The 16115-nt window shown below is 37.9% G+C and overlaps 1 protein-coding gene across 2 annotated transcripts in view; it reads right to left on the bottom strand.

The window, feature by feature from the left end:
* Positions 1-16115, bottom strand: part of CNTN4 (contactin 4) — a 1030428-nt gene that overhangs the window by 232134 nt on the left and 782179 nt on the right. For both annotated transcript variants that reach the window (XM_006868663.1, XM_006868662.1), the window contains one exon: positions 8363-8513. In XM_006868663.1, the coding sequence (XP_006868725.1) occupies positions 8363-8513 (151 nt within the window). The remainder of the gene's footprint in view (positions 1-8362; positions 8514-16115) is intronic.

Genomic DNA, 16115 nt, shown 5'->3' with positions numbered 1-16115 from the left:
TCTATCTAGAAGTATAATGCTGTCTGTGACAGGAAAATATCCATATGACAACAAGGAAGATTAGGTAATACCACTATTATTCAAATTTATGCATTAACCACTAAAGCAAGTGATGATGAAATTGATTAATTCTACCAACTTCTTCAGTTTGAAACTGATCAAGAATGCAATCAAGATGTATTTATAATTACTGGTGATTGGAATACAAAGATTGGAAATAAAGAGGAAGGATCAGTAGCTGGAAAATATGGCTTAGGTGATAGAATCAATTCTGAGAACATATAATAGAACTTTACAAAACCAACAACTTATTCATTATAATTACCTTTTTCAATCAACATTAAAAGGTGAGTATACAACTGGTAATGTAGTGGTTACAAATTGGGCTGCTAATCTCATGGCCAGCAATTTGAAACTACCAGCTGTTCCGCAGGAGAAAGATGAGGCTTTCTATTCTAGTAAAGATTTACAGCCTCGGAAACCCTGTACAGGGTCGCTATGAGTCGGAACTGACTCCACGGCACATAACAACAACAAAAATAAAACTAGTGAAAGGAGATGGGGATAAGATCTTGTGGTTCAATAGTGAATAATTGGTATCAGGGGTGTTTGTGAATGTTGCAAATGTAAAGGTAGACGTTTTGTAACAAAAGTAGGGGAGTAGTTGATCTTGCAGTCCAGGAGCAGAGGACCCTGGGACCATTAAGGGAGAAGAGCAGAGTGCGGGACCCTATCCAGAGACGCAGTGATGCCAGAGATGGAGACAGAGAGACATGACATGGAGAGATGGAGTGGCTGAGGACTCTAGCCTGAGGGAGGGAGAGAGGCTGTGTGCTGACGGCCAAGGGGGCAGGCTTGCAGGGTGTGCCCTTTGGTTGTTTGAATGGTTACATATCCCTGAATGCTTTGGTGTATATATATATATGGATTATTGCAGTCAACCCTCCTCCCCCACCAAAAAAAAAAAAAAAAAAAAGGAATACCTACAACCATGACTGACCAATTAAAGAATTAATTGGTTAAAAAATATTTTTCTCAAAAATATATTAAGAAATAAAATCTAACAATGTATAAAGCCAAAAAAAAAAAAGAAAAAAAGATGACTAGACACATGGACTTCTGGTGTGGCGCTGCAGGATAAATGCAGGACCGCAAGGTCGGTTTGAGCCACAAGGTTGGCAGTTTAAACTCACCAGTTGCTCCTTGGAAAACCTATACTGGCTTGCTCTGAGTTGAAACAGACTTAACAGCACTTAACAACAATGACATACATGTGGACCTCATCAGATAGAAAACACAGCAATCAAATAACTATATCTGTTGGAAGAGACGTTGGAAATCGCCACATCATCAGCCAAAAAGAAGCCAAGGTAGACTATGGACCTGACCATCAATTACTCGTAAGCAAGTTCAGCTGAACCTGAAGAAAATTAAACCAAGTCCACGAGAGCCAAAATATGACCTTGAACATGTCCTGCCTGAATTTAGAGATCACCTCAAGAACAGATTTGATGCATTAGACACTAATGATCGAAGACCAAACAGTTGTAGGATTACATCAAGAACATCATACAGGAAGAAAACAAAAGGCATAAAAAAAGAAAAGGGAGAAGGAAAAGACCAAAATGGATTCCAGAAGACTCAGAAAGCTGCTCTCCTGCATAGAGATGCGAAAGCAAATGTCAGAAATGAGCAGGTAAGTCAGCCCAAGAAGTCAAAGTCAAGTATTATAATGAAATGTGCAAAGACTTGGAGTTAGAAAACCAAAAAGTAAGGAAATGATCGGTATTTCACTAGCTGAAAGAACTGAAGAAAAAATTCAAACAACTTGAAATACTGAAGTATTCTATGAACAAAATATTTAATGATGCAGAAAGCATCCAAATAAGATGCAAGGAATACACAGAATCAATCTACCAAAAAGATGTGTTTGATGTTCAACCATTAAAGAGGTAGCATATGATCAAGGTGCAATGCTACTGAAGGAAAAAGTTCAAGGTGCACTGAAGGCATTCACAAAGAACAGGCTCCAGGAATTGATGGAATATAAATGGAATCTTTCAACAAACTGATGCAGCACTGCAGACACCCACTCATATATGCCAAGAAATGTGGAAGACAGCTCCTTGGACAACTCACTGGAAGAGATCCATATTTGTGCCCATTCCAAATAGAAGTGATCCAGTGAAGTGTGGAAATCATCAGACAATATTAATATCATGTTCAAGTAAAATTTCACTAAAGATAATTTTAAAAAATGGCTTAAAAAATACTTTGATAGGGAACTGCCAGATGTTCAAATCAGATTCAAAGGAGGACATGAAATGAGATATATCACTGCTGACACCAGATAGATGTTGGCTGAAAGCAGAGAATACTTGAAAGATGTTTGCCTATGCTTCATTGACTATTCAAAGGCTTTCAGTTGTGTGGATTATGACAAACTATAGAAAACATTTTGAAGAATGGGTATCCCAAAACACTTATTCATTCTCATGAGGAACTTGTACATAGACCAAGAAGCAGTTATTAGAACACAATGAGGGGACACTGAATGGTTTAAAATCAGGAAAGGTATATGTCAGGGTTGTATTCATTATCATAATTATTCAATTTGTATGCTGAGCAAATAATCTGAGAAGCTGGATTACATGAAGAAGATCATGGCATCAGGACTGGAAGAAGACTCATTAACAATTGGAGGTATGCAGATGATACAACCCTCCTTGCTGAAAGCAAAGAGGACTAAAATTATTTACTGATAAAGATCAAAAACTGCAGCCTTCAATATCAGTTGCATCTCATTGTAAAGAAAATAAAAATCATAACTACTGGATAATAAATAGCATCATAATAGATTGAGAAAAGAGTGAAGTTATCAAAGACTTCATTTTGCTTGGATCCACTATCAACGCTCATGGAAGCAACAGTCAAGAAATCAAATGATGTATTGCATTAAGCAAATATTGTGCACAAGACCTCTTTATAGTGTTCAAAAGCAAAGATGTCATTCTGAGGACTAAGATTCACCTGACACAAGCCACAGTATTTTCAGTAACCTCATATGCATGTGAAAGTTGGACAATAAATACAGGATACAATAGAAGAATTGATGCATTGGAGTTATGGTGTTGGAGAAGATTATTAAAAGTATCATCCCACCAGAAGAACAAACAAATCTGTGTTGGAAGAAGTACGGAAGAAGCCATAATGCTCCTTGGAGGCTATGATGGCAAGACTTTGTCTGTCATACTTTGGACATATTATCTGGAGGGAGCAATTTTGAGCTGAAGGTCAGCAAAAAAAAGAGGAAGATCCCCAATAATATTGATTTGCACTGTGGCAGCTGTAATGGGCTTCAGTGCAACAATGACTGTGGGGATGGCGTAGGACTGACCAGAGTTTTGTTTTGTTGTCAGTACTGATGGACACTACTTAATAACAACATTTATACTTAAAAAATCAAACAAAAACAAGTTAACATGAAATTAATATTTCTCTGAGTATATATCCACTGAGTTAAGTATCATTTCACCAAATATTTAAATTCAGATGAGAAAAATATTTTATTTTTAAATTTTTTATAGTTTTATTGTTAAACCAATTGTATTTATTGTTAAACTAAAAGGCATTTCAGAAGTTGAAACTGGAATTAAGTGTCACTTAATAAATATATTTCAGTAAAATCTTTTAAAACATAATCTATTGAGAACATGAATATAAAAAATGATGCTTGGTCATACAATTTTATTATATTTATGATATATTCTCTCAATATTTTATGTTGTTGTTATTGTTAAGTACCGTCAAGTTGATTCCTACCCATAGTGACCCTGTATAGGGTTTCCAAGGAGCAGCTGGTGAGTTTGAACCACTGACCTTGTGGTTGAAACTGACCTGTGGTCGCGTGCATATCCTACAGAGCCATACTGACATGTTTAATACATATTATTCAAAGGCTAACAATATATCTTTTCATCTGGAAGACTGCACATCAGAAAAGAGAATTCGGATAAAGAAGGTAGCCTATTAAATGTTGTTACTCTGGGCTGGGTTGCAGTCAAAGAATTCTTTCTGTTCTCAACGCCAGTCCTTTCCTAAAAGAGAAAACCTTAACATTTTCAGTCTTGAACTCCATCCATGCTTGCTTTTGTTCACTTACACACTGACTTTATTTCTCCTTTGTTCAAAAAAAAAAAAAAAAAGAGAGAGAGAGAGAGAGAAGAAGAAAAATGGCAGAGTATTTTATCTGTTAATAGGAAACAAATCATAAAATCTTTGTTTCAAAAATTGCATTATGTCCCATTGGGCTTGTGTCTTTCTCAGAAGTTAAAAGTCATGGAGTACATATAGCCTGGGGATGGATATGTTTCACTTGGTCCATATTGTAATGAAATTAAATTTAAATAGTTTCTGACATTTAAAAATTAAGAGAATTCATATAAAAGTTCAGATTTCCAGCTTTTTTTCAAACAGTAGGAGAAAGGGAGGCCCAGACCTACGTTTCCACATGCAGCAATAGTTAGGACTGAAAGACAGGGTCTCCTTTGGATGAAACACATGTTGTTTCATCTACTTTTATATTATCTATGGCAAGCTTTTACAGGGAGTCCTGGTTTGGCACTCACTGTAGGACTGGCACTGGACTGCTAACTACAAGGCTGGCAGTTCAAACTTATCAGCTGCTCCTTGGAAACCCTATATGGGTTCACTCACTATGAGTCAGAACAGACTCCATAGCACTTAACAACAAGCTTTAAAGGAGTCTTGGTGGCATTGTGGGTTAGGCGTTGTGCTGCTAACCACAAGGGTGGTGGGTCAAACCTACCAGCCCCTCTTTGGGAGACAGACCATCCTGGAAACCTTAGGAAGCAGTTTTACTCCACCCTATAGGGTTGCCATGGTAGCGTAGTGGTTATGAATTGGGCTGTGAACCACAAGGTCAGCAGTTCAAAACTACCAGCTGTTTTATGGGAGAAAGATGATGCTTTCTGCTCCCATACAGATTTACAGCCTCGGAAACCCTGTACAGGGTCGCTATGAGTCGGAACCGACTCCATGGCACATAACCACCACCACCATAGGATTGCTATGAGACTTGATGGCAGCAGATTCAGTTTGGGATTTTGGCTAGCTTTTGAATGGCAGAATTGGTCTCTTTACATTCTGAGAGGTATAAAGGAGGAGCAGGGAAGAGACAACAGGTCTGGTGTGGAGAAAAAAGCACTAATGTTGAATATTTATTACATGCCTGGTGATAAATATCATGTCTCTGGGTAAAGATGGGGCGTATCCTCAATTTTAATAAATATTTCCCATTGCCATTCAATTAATTCCAACTCAAACCTATACAACATTTCTGAGGTTGTAAATCTTTAAGGGAGCAGAAAGCTTTTCTTTCTCTCTCAGAGCAAGTAGTGGGCTTGAACCTCCAATCTTGTAGTTAGTGGTCCAGTGCTTACAATACAGCACCACCAACACAGGTTTGTTGCTGTTGTTGTCAAGTGCCATGACCCCATATAATGTTTCTAAAGCTTTAAATCTTTGCAAATACATCTTTAGTACCACACACATTTTGAAGCAATATCTGAAATCTGTTAACCATTTCAGAAGGAACCCTAGTGGTGCAATGGGTTAAGTGTTGGGTTGGTAACAGAAAGGTCCCTAGCTTGAATCCATCAGTTGCTCCCTGAGAGCAAGATGAGGCAGGCTGCTTCTGTGAATACTGAATCTCTGAACCTTTACTGAGTACTTCTACTCTGACCTAGAAGCCACTATGATTTGTTGTCAACTTGAGTGGGAATCAGATCAGGACCAGAGTAAAGAAAGTCTGATTAGAGACAGATGGTGAAAATAATCAATTAAATTCAGTTATCAAATAAAATTCTTGATATTGAGCAGCATTTACCAAAAAAGCAATTATATCTGTTTGTAGCAGGGGTTCAGGTATAGCAGTGGAAAATAGTCACTAATACTGTCATAAATATTATGTTAAGTATCATGGAGTTGGTTCCGATTGAAAGTGACCCTGAATAGGGTTTCTGAAGAGCAGCTGACCTCGTGGTTCAAGCCGACACTGCAGTTGAGCGCTTATCCTACAGCATCAAACATATAGAAATATGGTGGTGGTTATGTGCCATGGAGTCTGTTCCACCTCATAGCGACCCTGCACAGGGTTCCCGAGGGTGTAAATCTTGACGGGAGCAGAAACCCTCATCTTTCTCCCATGGAACCACTGGTAGTTTTGAACTGCTGATCTTGAGGTTTGCAGCCCAACTCATAACCACTACGCTACCAAAGCTCCTTTGTAAGAACATAGTAGAATTATATTTACCTGTTGAGTTGAACTTGGGCATGGCCATGTGACTTGTTTTGGCCAATGAAGTGTGAGCAAAAGTGAAGTGTGTCACTAGAAACTTTAAGAGCTAGTGTGCACCTGGCCACCAGTTTTTGATGGTCATGTTTCACAAAAGTGCTGCTTCCACAACCTGGGATCTAGTGAAAAAGAAATGACAAGACAGAGTGGAGCCACCAGCAGACCCTGATGGGCTCACAGCGTGAATGAGAAATACCCTTTTGTTGTTTTAATTCACCGTGATATGTGGGTTGCTGGTTACCATAGCTTAGCCTATCTTGACTGATCTACTGTGTACTCTAACTTTAATCAGTCATGGTTTCTGACATGTTTTCTATTATCCATATTATTATGTACTTAATATTTATTCCTTATTATCATCTTTAAATTAAAACCTTTACAATGTAGGCTTACTCTAAGCAATACATATAGTATGTACTAGCTGTACTTCAATATTTCATTAAATGTGTTTCGTATATTTGCAAAATACACAGATTTATATATATGTATTTACATACTTGTATATATCTATAATAAACAAGTCATATAAATTTAAATATATACATGTAAATTATATTTAAATCAAAATAAATATATAACTAGTAAACGTAATGTTACATACCATATTTTAGGAAACACTGAGCTACAACAGAAAATGAATCTGATGTTTAAGGTTGTAAAGTAAACAATTGTGTCTCAAGCTCCAGGTCTGGCTCTAAATTTCCATGTTACACTAATATCCCGTGAACTATATACTGTTTTCTTGACGTGCCAGAAATCAGAAATGGTTGTGTATTATGAATTTATTATTTGTGTAAATACACCATTTATAAACCATATCAGGTTTGTTTGCAAAATCATTAATGAAATAACATAATCAGGGCAATGATCTAGTTTGCATATGCAAATCCAAAGGTGTACAGGTGGAAAGGTTAAATGCACACAGGTTTTTACAGGTTTCCCTATTGCATCCTTGAGTACTTGACATTTAACATCAGTTAAAAATCATTATGTACCCAGCTGGTAAATGCTGTCTTATTGATGACAAACATAAACTACTGCATCATTATAATTTTCTGACATATTTAGTAGATTACAGAAAGAGGCAGGGGATAAAGGGGTAAAAGTCAAGCTAAGGTCTTAGAGATACCTGCCATGTGGCACAATCTGACATAAAACCGTAAACACCTCATATATATTTACATTATACATTCAACAATACCTTCTAAAGATGATTCTTCTCTAACAGGACACACACAGATAAAAAGCTTAGATATTGAAGGAAAAAAACTTATCTCAAATGTTGTTGTTGTTATGTGCCGTGGAGTAGGTTCCGACTCCTAGCGACCCTGCACAGGGTTTCCGAGGCTGTTAATCTTTACAGAAGCAGAACGCCTCATCTTTCTCCTGCGGAGCAGCTAGTAGTTTCGAACTGCTGACCTTGAGGTTCGCAGCTCGAATCGTAACTACTACGCTACCAGAGCTCCTCAAATAGATGTATTAAAATAATCAAAACCATGCTTTATGCAAAATGACTTTTGGGTTTAGACATATTTAGCCTCAAAACAGGCGAGTCTAGCAAGCCACATAACAGTATTGTCAATATTTGAAGGGTTTTATAGCAAAGAAGATTTGAACTTTCCTGTCTATGCCAAGAGGAAGTAGGATAGAGCAGACTGGAAACTGACAAGAAAAGCTCAGGCTACAATGAAGGAAGATATTTCTTGCTGCTCATTTTTGGGTAGTTCTAACAGTCTTCAACAGCAATCATGTGGTGAATCTATGCAAGCAATGCTCTGTAAAAATCCTAATATTGAGAATAAAAATAAAGACCACCTAATTCACCATCCCTCTTCCAAAGATGCCGTTCTATGGTTAACCATTCCCTCCTAGTGGTCATTAAGTTTGCAATTAGTAAATAGTCAAGTTTCCCACCTAGAACTAGTTATAAGAGGCTGACATATTATTACAAGGTAGCCAAATATGAAAAATATTTCAAGATATTACCTTTCATTTTCTCTTAATATGTCCCTTCCTTTCTTCCAGGTGTAAACAGGTTTTGGAGAAGCTTTGGGCTTACACTCAATGATAACTTCACCTCCCACTTTGACAAGAGTTACTCTTTTTAAGAGGGTTCTTGAAAAATCTGGACCCACAGCTGAAAGAGAATATAGGAAATGAAATAATTAATCATCATGAAGGAAAAATAACAAGGCCCAGGACCCGAAAGCAATGACACAATCAGACAAGTGCACATTGATGTTCACTGTGCAACTGTTTACAATAGCAAAGAGGTGGGAGCAACCCATGTGCTCATCAGCAGATGAATGGATGAACGAAGTGTAGTACTACTCAGTCTTGAAGAAATATGAAGTTCTGACACATGATACAACACAGATGAACCTCAAAGACATTATGCTGATCAAAGTCAATAACACAAAGTCAAATGTATTCTCACTAACACAAAATGACAAGAATAGTTGATTGTACAGAAACTAATGGAACCCTGGTAGCATAGTAGTCATTAAGTTAGCAATTAGGAAACAGTAGAGTTTCCCACCTAGAACTTGCTAAAAGGGGCTGACTATACAGCAGAACCAACTCAATGGCACTTAACAACAACATCCATATTGTTAATCATCAGGAGAAGTGTCTAAATCTATGGTTAATAATATGGATAATAATATGGATAATATTAAGTGCCACTGAGTTGGTTCTGATGCATACCAACCCTGTATAGGATTTCCAAAGGTGGCTGATGGGTTTGAAGCACCAATACTGTGGTTAGAAGTCCAGTGCTGATCCTATAGTGCCACACCAGGACTCCAATAATATGTATGGAGATAGTGAGAATGGTGACACATTGGGAAGTAAGGATTCAATGTCTTTCAACTCTACTATAGAAACTGTGGGTTACATAAGCTTCATCAGAAACTGTGACCTGCTTATAACCCAAACAAAATGCACTGCTATCAAGCCGAACCTTACTCAGAGTGACCCTCTACAAGGGTTTCTATAAGAACAGACACCCTCATATTTCTCCCAAAGAGTGGCTGGTGAGTTTGAATGGCCAAACTTATCAGCAGACTAATGCTTCATCCACAGTGCCACTAGATACTTAGATTTTGAAAACTCTACTCCATGTTCACCTCCAGAACTCTATAAAATTCACTCATATTAACCCAGTTATATAGTTATGTGCAGATACTATTAACAATTTATTTCTTCCCTAAGCCAAACGATACACATCTGTATCGTCTTAGAAAGAAAACAAAAGATGTCTTTCTGGAGAATGTTCATTTTCTTCTGTTAGTGGAATTCACGTGTTCTAGGATTTGTGGTGAGAACATGAGAATTAATGGATTCCTGTCCTGGAATCTCAATTTAAAAATATTTTAAATTTACAGACTGACTTTCTGCAGTTTGTTGTCATTAGCTGCACCGCGTTGATTCTGACTATGGCAGCCATGTGTGTTAGGGTAGAACCACTACATAAGGTTTTCCTGGCTGTGATCTCAGCAGAAGCAGATCACCGGCACTTCTCTTCCACAACACCACTTGGTGGATTTAAAACACCAACCTCTAGGTTAACAGTTGAGCGCTGTTTGTGCTATTTAGGGTTCTTCCCTGCTAATAGACCAAGATGAAATTTGATTTCAGATCACGTTGATTGTGAAATTCACATGCTAACTGCAAATGACTTAAATGAAGTTTGGGAATATCTGTATGTGGAAGTGAGGGCAATTACTTAATGTAGCTCACCATAAACTTAGTGATTCAAACTAAAAAAAAAAAAAAAAAAATTCAGTGAAAGCAAGTTAAATCTTTATGAAATGTCTTTGTTATGGATTGCTTAAAAATAAATACCTCATAAAGGGAGGGAGGTTACTTTTTAATGGGGTGACACAATGTACACAGAGGGCTCGTTTACTATGTGAAGGTGAAATTAAATAGATGAATCCAGTAAGTAATTGACATCTCAATCTATTTACTCTGCATTCATAAGGGAAGTCCATAATTCAGAGAGTAATTCTATAATGATTACTGCAATTAATAAGTAAAGTGCACATACAGATGACTGATATAATGAGATAAATATATTCTTAATAAGGCCTGCAAAATCACCTAAGAAAAATTATAGTGTTTATGGATAAGATAGGGTTAGGCAAGAACCACTTACTATTTATGTAAAAAGAACACTATCACACACAGTAACAATCCCAGTAAATAACATGAGCATGATTTGAAAGACAAGACACCTCCTACTAGGTAAATAGTAAAATAAATAAATACATTATTTCACTATGTGTGTACATGTGAAGATATCTTTACGGCAGGGAAAAAAAGAAAAGTTGAGATTGGTAAACTACGGAACAAGTGCAAAACACAGGAAGGTTGAGGAGAATCATACAAAAAGCAGTGTTATAATAAGGCATGTGGTCAGATGGAGACAAGGAAAGAATGTGGGGTGACTAACTGTGTTCGTCTGTTTGTCTTATATCTGGTTTCGGGTACACAAACAAATATAGCATCTATGTTTTAGTGATGTTGTTCTCCCATTTACCAGTCTCATATAAACTGATCTGCGGCACAGACGTGTGTTTTAGCAAAAAAGACTCATTCTCACGTTAGGCAAACATCCAAACTGATGCACTGATGAAAAACCAAACCAAACACAAAAATAAGTCTGCCAGAAGTTTTTTTTAAAGGGCATTTTTGTGAAATAGAGTTGCAATCTGGATCATATTAAATATCCCTTCTTAAAACTGTATTATTCTGCACATATATAGTTGTATCACTTTCAGCAGACATTTTTCATCCATTCCAAAACAATTCTGCAGCAGCATTTGAAATGAGTGAACATAAATCAAACTGTGCACAACAGTTGGGTATATTTGTCAAAAGCTATACATTGTTTTTTCAAGGTTTGAAATGGTGTAGCAGTCACACAGAAGGCAGAAGCATATCTTCGCATTTTAAAGGCATTTGTAATATATGGTTTATGCACATATTACCTTTCACATATGTGCTCTGAATACCTTTCACTAATCAAAATGGTGTTATGAATTCAAATCTCTTCTTTTCAATTCAATATAGAGTGTGCTTAATTTACTTCGGGAGTTATGTTGTTGTTTTTAAATGCCATTGAGTTGGTTACGACTTATAGTGACCCTGTGTAGGGTTTCTGGGGAGCAGCTGGTGAGTTTGAACCACTGACCTTGTGGTTCAAACTGACCTTGTAGTCCGGTATATTATTCTGTAGCACCACATTAGGATTTCTATAACCCTACAGATTAAATAGTTGTCATAATAAACTGCAGTGTTTTTTAGGTCAAATATATCAAACTTCCATCAGATTTTGAATATTTAACCCAATAATGAGCTTCTTAACATCCTGTTATTTGTGTCCATCTTTTACATCTGAGATTATCCTAGCCTTATAAGATGATACTTTACAGTAGCTGTACTCAATGTTGATTTCAACCCCAGACACCATCCCAGGAGAGAATTGAAGGAGAACCAAAAGAGTCCAGTTCAATTTGACATTCACAGAGAATCACATTTTTTATGTTATTGGTAAGGTCCCCAACAGGGCACTATTAGAGCCTGACCTTTGCTGGTACTTAAAAAATTAGTGCTTCCTGAAGGTGAAACTTTACTCGTTTTTTAATAGTTCAGAAGGATAAGGCCAGTTGTGAAATTACCCATTTGAGTCTAAGAGTTGCCCAAGTACTCGGAGAGACTCATTTGCTAAATTCAAGATACTTAAAAGGATAATTTTTCTAATGTGAATTACTAGAGGACCCCATTCCCTCAGTGTAGGAATAAATTATGCCATTGGACCTCTTCCATGCAGCACATATACCTTTTCATTATTTATCAGTGATCTTTATGATTCTAACACTATCTAAGAGAAACATCCAGCTGAAAGAAGCCCTCTATTCAATTCTCAACTGTCTTTTTGTTTTTTATTTTTAATTTAATTAAAGGCTACTTGGTCACATGTCAGGAATATTTTCAGTGGCCTGCAGTAGAGCCCCTAAACACAGAGGTTCTGTGTCCTAGTATTGTTTCTCAGGGGAGACAGTAAGAACGCTAACTCCATAGCAGGCTATCAATGGCAGTCTGGTGGGAAATATATGGGAGCGATGTTTTCCTATGCTATTGAAGGCAGACAGATAATTATGCATGCCTGTTCTCTCACAGTTGCTCTGTGGAAGCGCCACCGGGAATAATGCCAGTTGGTAGAGACTATTACGGCTGATGACTCGTCTAGAAGTTCAGAATTTCAGACTATTTGGCCTTTATCTATTATCTTTAACTATTACCTCATCATCCCATAAAAATAAATCTAAGTGAATGTGGTTGTTCAAAACTTTCTACCAGCAAGGAGATAATGTTAGTATCAGATTGTAAAACTTAGAACTTCTTGTGGCTTTCAGGATGTATATGGCATAAACCTGTATAGCAACAAATGTTGGCAAGGGAGGGAGACCGCAGCCCTCAGATGCTGCTGGTGAGATGCTAAATGGTGTAACAACTGTAGAAAACATGTGGCACTTCCATAAAACATTACAAATACAAATACCATATGATCCAGAAAGCCCACTACTCGGTATACATCCTCTAGTGATAAAGAACAGCTGTATGCACAACTATATTTTTTGCCTCACTATTCACAATAGCAAAAGGATGGAAACAATCCAAATGCCCATCAATGGAAGAATGAACAGACAATCTATGGCATGGACACACAATGGAATACTACACAAGGTTAAAGATTAACAATGAATCTATGAAATATCTTATAACACGGATGAACCTGGAGCACATTACACTAAAGTGTAAAAAGTCAGTTACAAAAGGACAAACATTGTATGAGACCATTATTATAAAAAAGTCAAGAAAAGGTTTTCACACTATAAGAAATGTTCTTTGATGGTTACCAGAGTGAAGGGATAGGGGAGGGTAACACAGTAACTATAGGGGAGACACGAATTAACTTGGGTAAAGGGGAAAGCCATACACAGTAAGGGGGGAGGGGCTGGCAAAATAGGATAGAGATGGGGGAAGATACTTGGAGGAGAGCAAGAATTAAATGCAAGAGATGTAGACACAAGGGGGCTTCAAAAAGCTGTGGAAAAATAAAATGAAAAGATAAAAAAATCTTTCCATGAACTTTATAAGCGCCCTTTTACTATTATATACATAATCCTGCAATAATGGTGGTCTACAAGGAGCTCTGGTAGCGTAGTGGTTACGAATCGGGCTGCGAACCTTAAGGTCAGCGGTTCGAAACTACTAGCCGCTCCGCGGGAGAAAGATGAGGCTTTCTACTCCCGTAAAGATTTACACCCTCGGAAACCCTGTACAGGGTCGCTATGGGTCGGAACCGACTCGACGGCACTTAACAACAACAACAAGTAGATACATGAATAAACATGGAGGCTTAATAGGTGTGGGAGGGAGAGGGAGACTAAACCCACATGCATACAGAGGTTTGACAGAAGAAGATATTTCTACATGTGGATTTACTTGCCCACTTCTACAGTTGTGAGCCATTTCGTACATACATGGGAGCCTGGTGGCTCTGTAAAAAAAAGCACTGGATTGTAGACCACACAAAATTGGTGGTTTCAATCCACCAGATAGTTCACAAAAGAAAGATTAGGTTTTCTGCTCCCTCAAAGATTTAAAAGTCTTGGGAATGCTATACAGAATCACTACGAGCTGGAATCATTGTGGCCATTTATGGGCCAAGTTAGACAGTATATAGAGAAGATAACAAGGGAACTAATCTAAGGAAGCTATAGACTGTTTGTTTAAAGGAGGCACAAACTGGCCATGGGAGTTGGTGGGTCATACAATTGGAAAGGGGGTGAAGGTAGACTGGTGTTTCAGGAGAGTGGTGTTGAATCTTGCTGAGGCTGGAGACAAGTGAGCACTAGGACCAAGAAGAACTCTAAGAGCAGCAGCTTCAGGGGAATACTTCAGATTGATGGGCAACACTGTCCACTGGGGGACATCGGGGGAGTTTGCGCAGTGGCACTAATGTGGGAAAATACAGAGCTCCCATGTTTGCCAGAGGAAAGTTCAGCCCCATGGATTTCACAAATGCCTTTAACCAGAAAAACCCCATCTCTCACACACATGTACATCGAATTCCAGAGATTAAACACCCACAATCAGTGCTGAAGAAAGAAACAACCAAGAAACTATGGCTAAGAATACCTATTAGTGGTTCTCAGGAGAAAATACCAAGTCCAAAGCCACTGGGTCCATTGATTCTGACTGGAAGAAACCCTGTGGGGCATAGTGGAGCTGACCCCCAGAGCTGCGGGTCTTTGAGGACATGGCCTGTTACATCTGTCTCCCACAAAGCGGCTAGGGGAGGCAGGCTCTGGCCTTCTAGTTAATAGCCAGGTACTTGGCCATTGGGACACAAAGGTGCCCAAACAAAAACCTTTCCAAATCAAAAACATTTCCCCAAAAACACAAAACAGAAAATTAAAGTTAAAATAAAAACAAAATGGACCAAGTTCAACAAAAACAGTAAAACTCATAAAATTATAAGAGAAGAAGGACAAATCAATTGCAAAACATAAAGATTGGAGGCTGGACTAATAAAAAGAAATGGTATTTTTCAGAGTATGGTGCTTACTGTGTTTAAAGAACCAAAAGGCACAGAGATCAGGAAACAAATGCTGAAACAAAATGAGAAACTTAACAAGAAAATTGAAAACATAAAAAAAAATCAGAACTACTAGAATTAAAGAAGAAAGCAATTGAATTGGAAAGAGCCAGAGAAGCAATCAATGATGGAGACAAACAGACTGAGATAGAGTAAATGAACTAGAAGACAGATACTAGAAATAAGGGAAAAGAGCAAAAGGAAACGTGGGATTCAATTGCAAAATCTAACATTGGTGGTGGTGTGTTGTGCAAAAGGTTCTGTCTCATAGTGACCCTGTAAGTGTTTCCAAGATTGTAAATCTTTCCAGGATCAGAAAATCTCATCTTTCTCCCATGGAACTGCTCGTAGATTTGAACTGCTGACCTTGTGGTTAGCAACCCAATTCAGAACCCACCACACTACCAGAGTACCTTAATCTAGCATTGTTGTTGCTGTTATTAAGCACTATTGAGCCAGTTCTGACTCACAGTCACCCTCTAAAGGATTTCTAAGGAGAGGCTTATGGGTTTGAACTGCTTGTCTTGTGGTTAGCATTCCAGTGCTTATTGTACATTACTGCTCCCATAAAGATTAACAGCCTTGGAAACCCCATGCAGGGTCACTATAAGTTGGAACCCACTCCACAGCACACCACCACCATTCAGCATCAGAACAATATACATTTTCTTTAGCGCACATAAATCATTATCTAGAACAGATCATAAGCTAGAACAAAAAACAACTCCCAACAAATTTATAAGGACTGAAATAATACAAAGTATTTTCTCTAATCATTGTAATGAAGCCAGAAATCAACATGAAGAAAAGAAATGATAAAAAATAAATGCATGACCCACTTGACCTGGCTTCAATGTCTGGATGATCAGAGCTCAACCAGAAGAAGAAAGAAGAGGAAAAGAAGAGTAATCTGATACAATTTGATGAACTTGACCTACACCTATGGAAGCAGTAGGTCAAAAGAGGGAACAAATTCTTACAACAAGAATCATTCCCACCCCCTCCACACACAGAGTAGACAGGGATGGGCAACTTGGACATTGGCTACCCAAAATGGGGGGCTAGGGC

Source organism: Chrysochloris asiatica, unplaced genomic scaffold (assembly GCF_000296735.1).
Source record: "Chrysochloris asiatica unplaced genomic scaffold, ChrAsi1.0 scaffold00121, whole genome shotgun sequence".
NCBI lineage: Eukaryota > Metazoa > Chordata > Mammalia > Afrosoricida > Chrysochloridae > Chrysochloris > Chrysochloris asiatica.
This window is presented reverse-complemented; position numbering and strand designations above follow the sequence as displayed.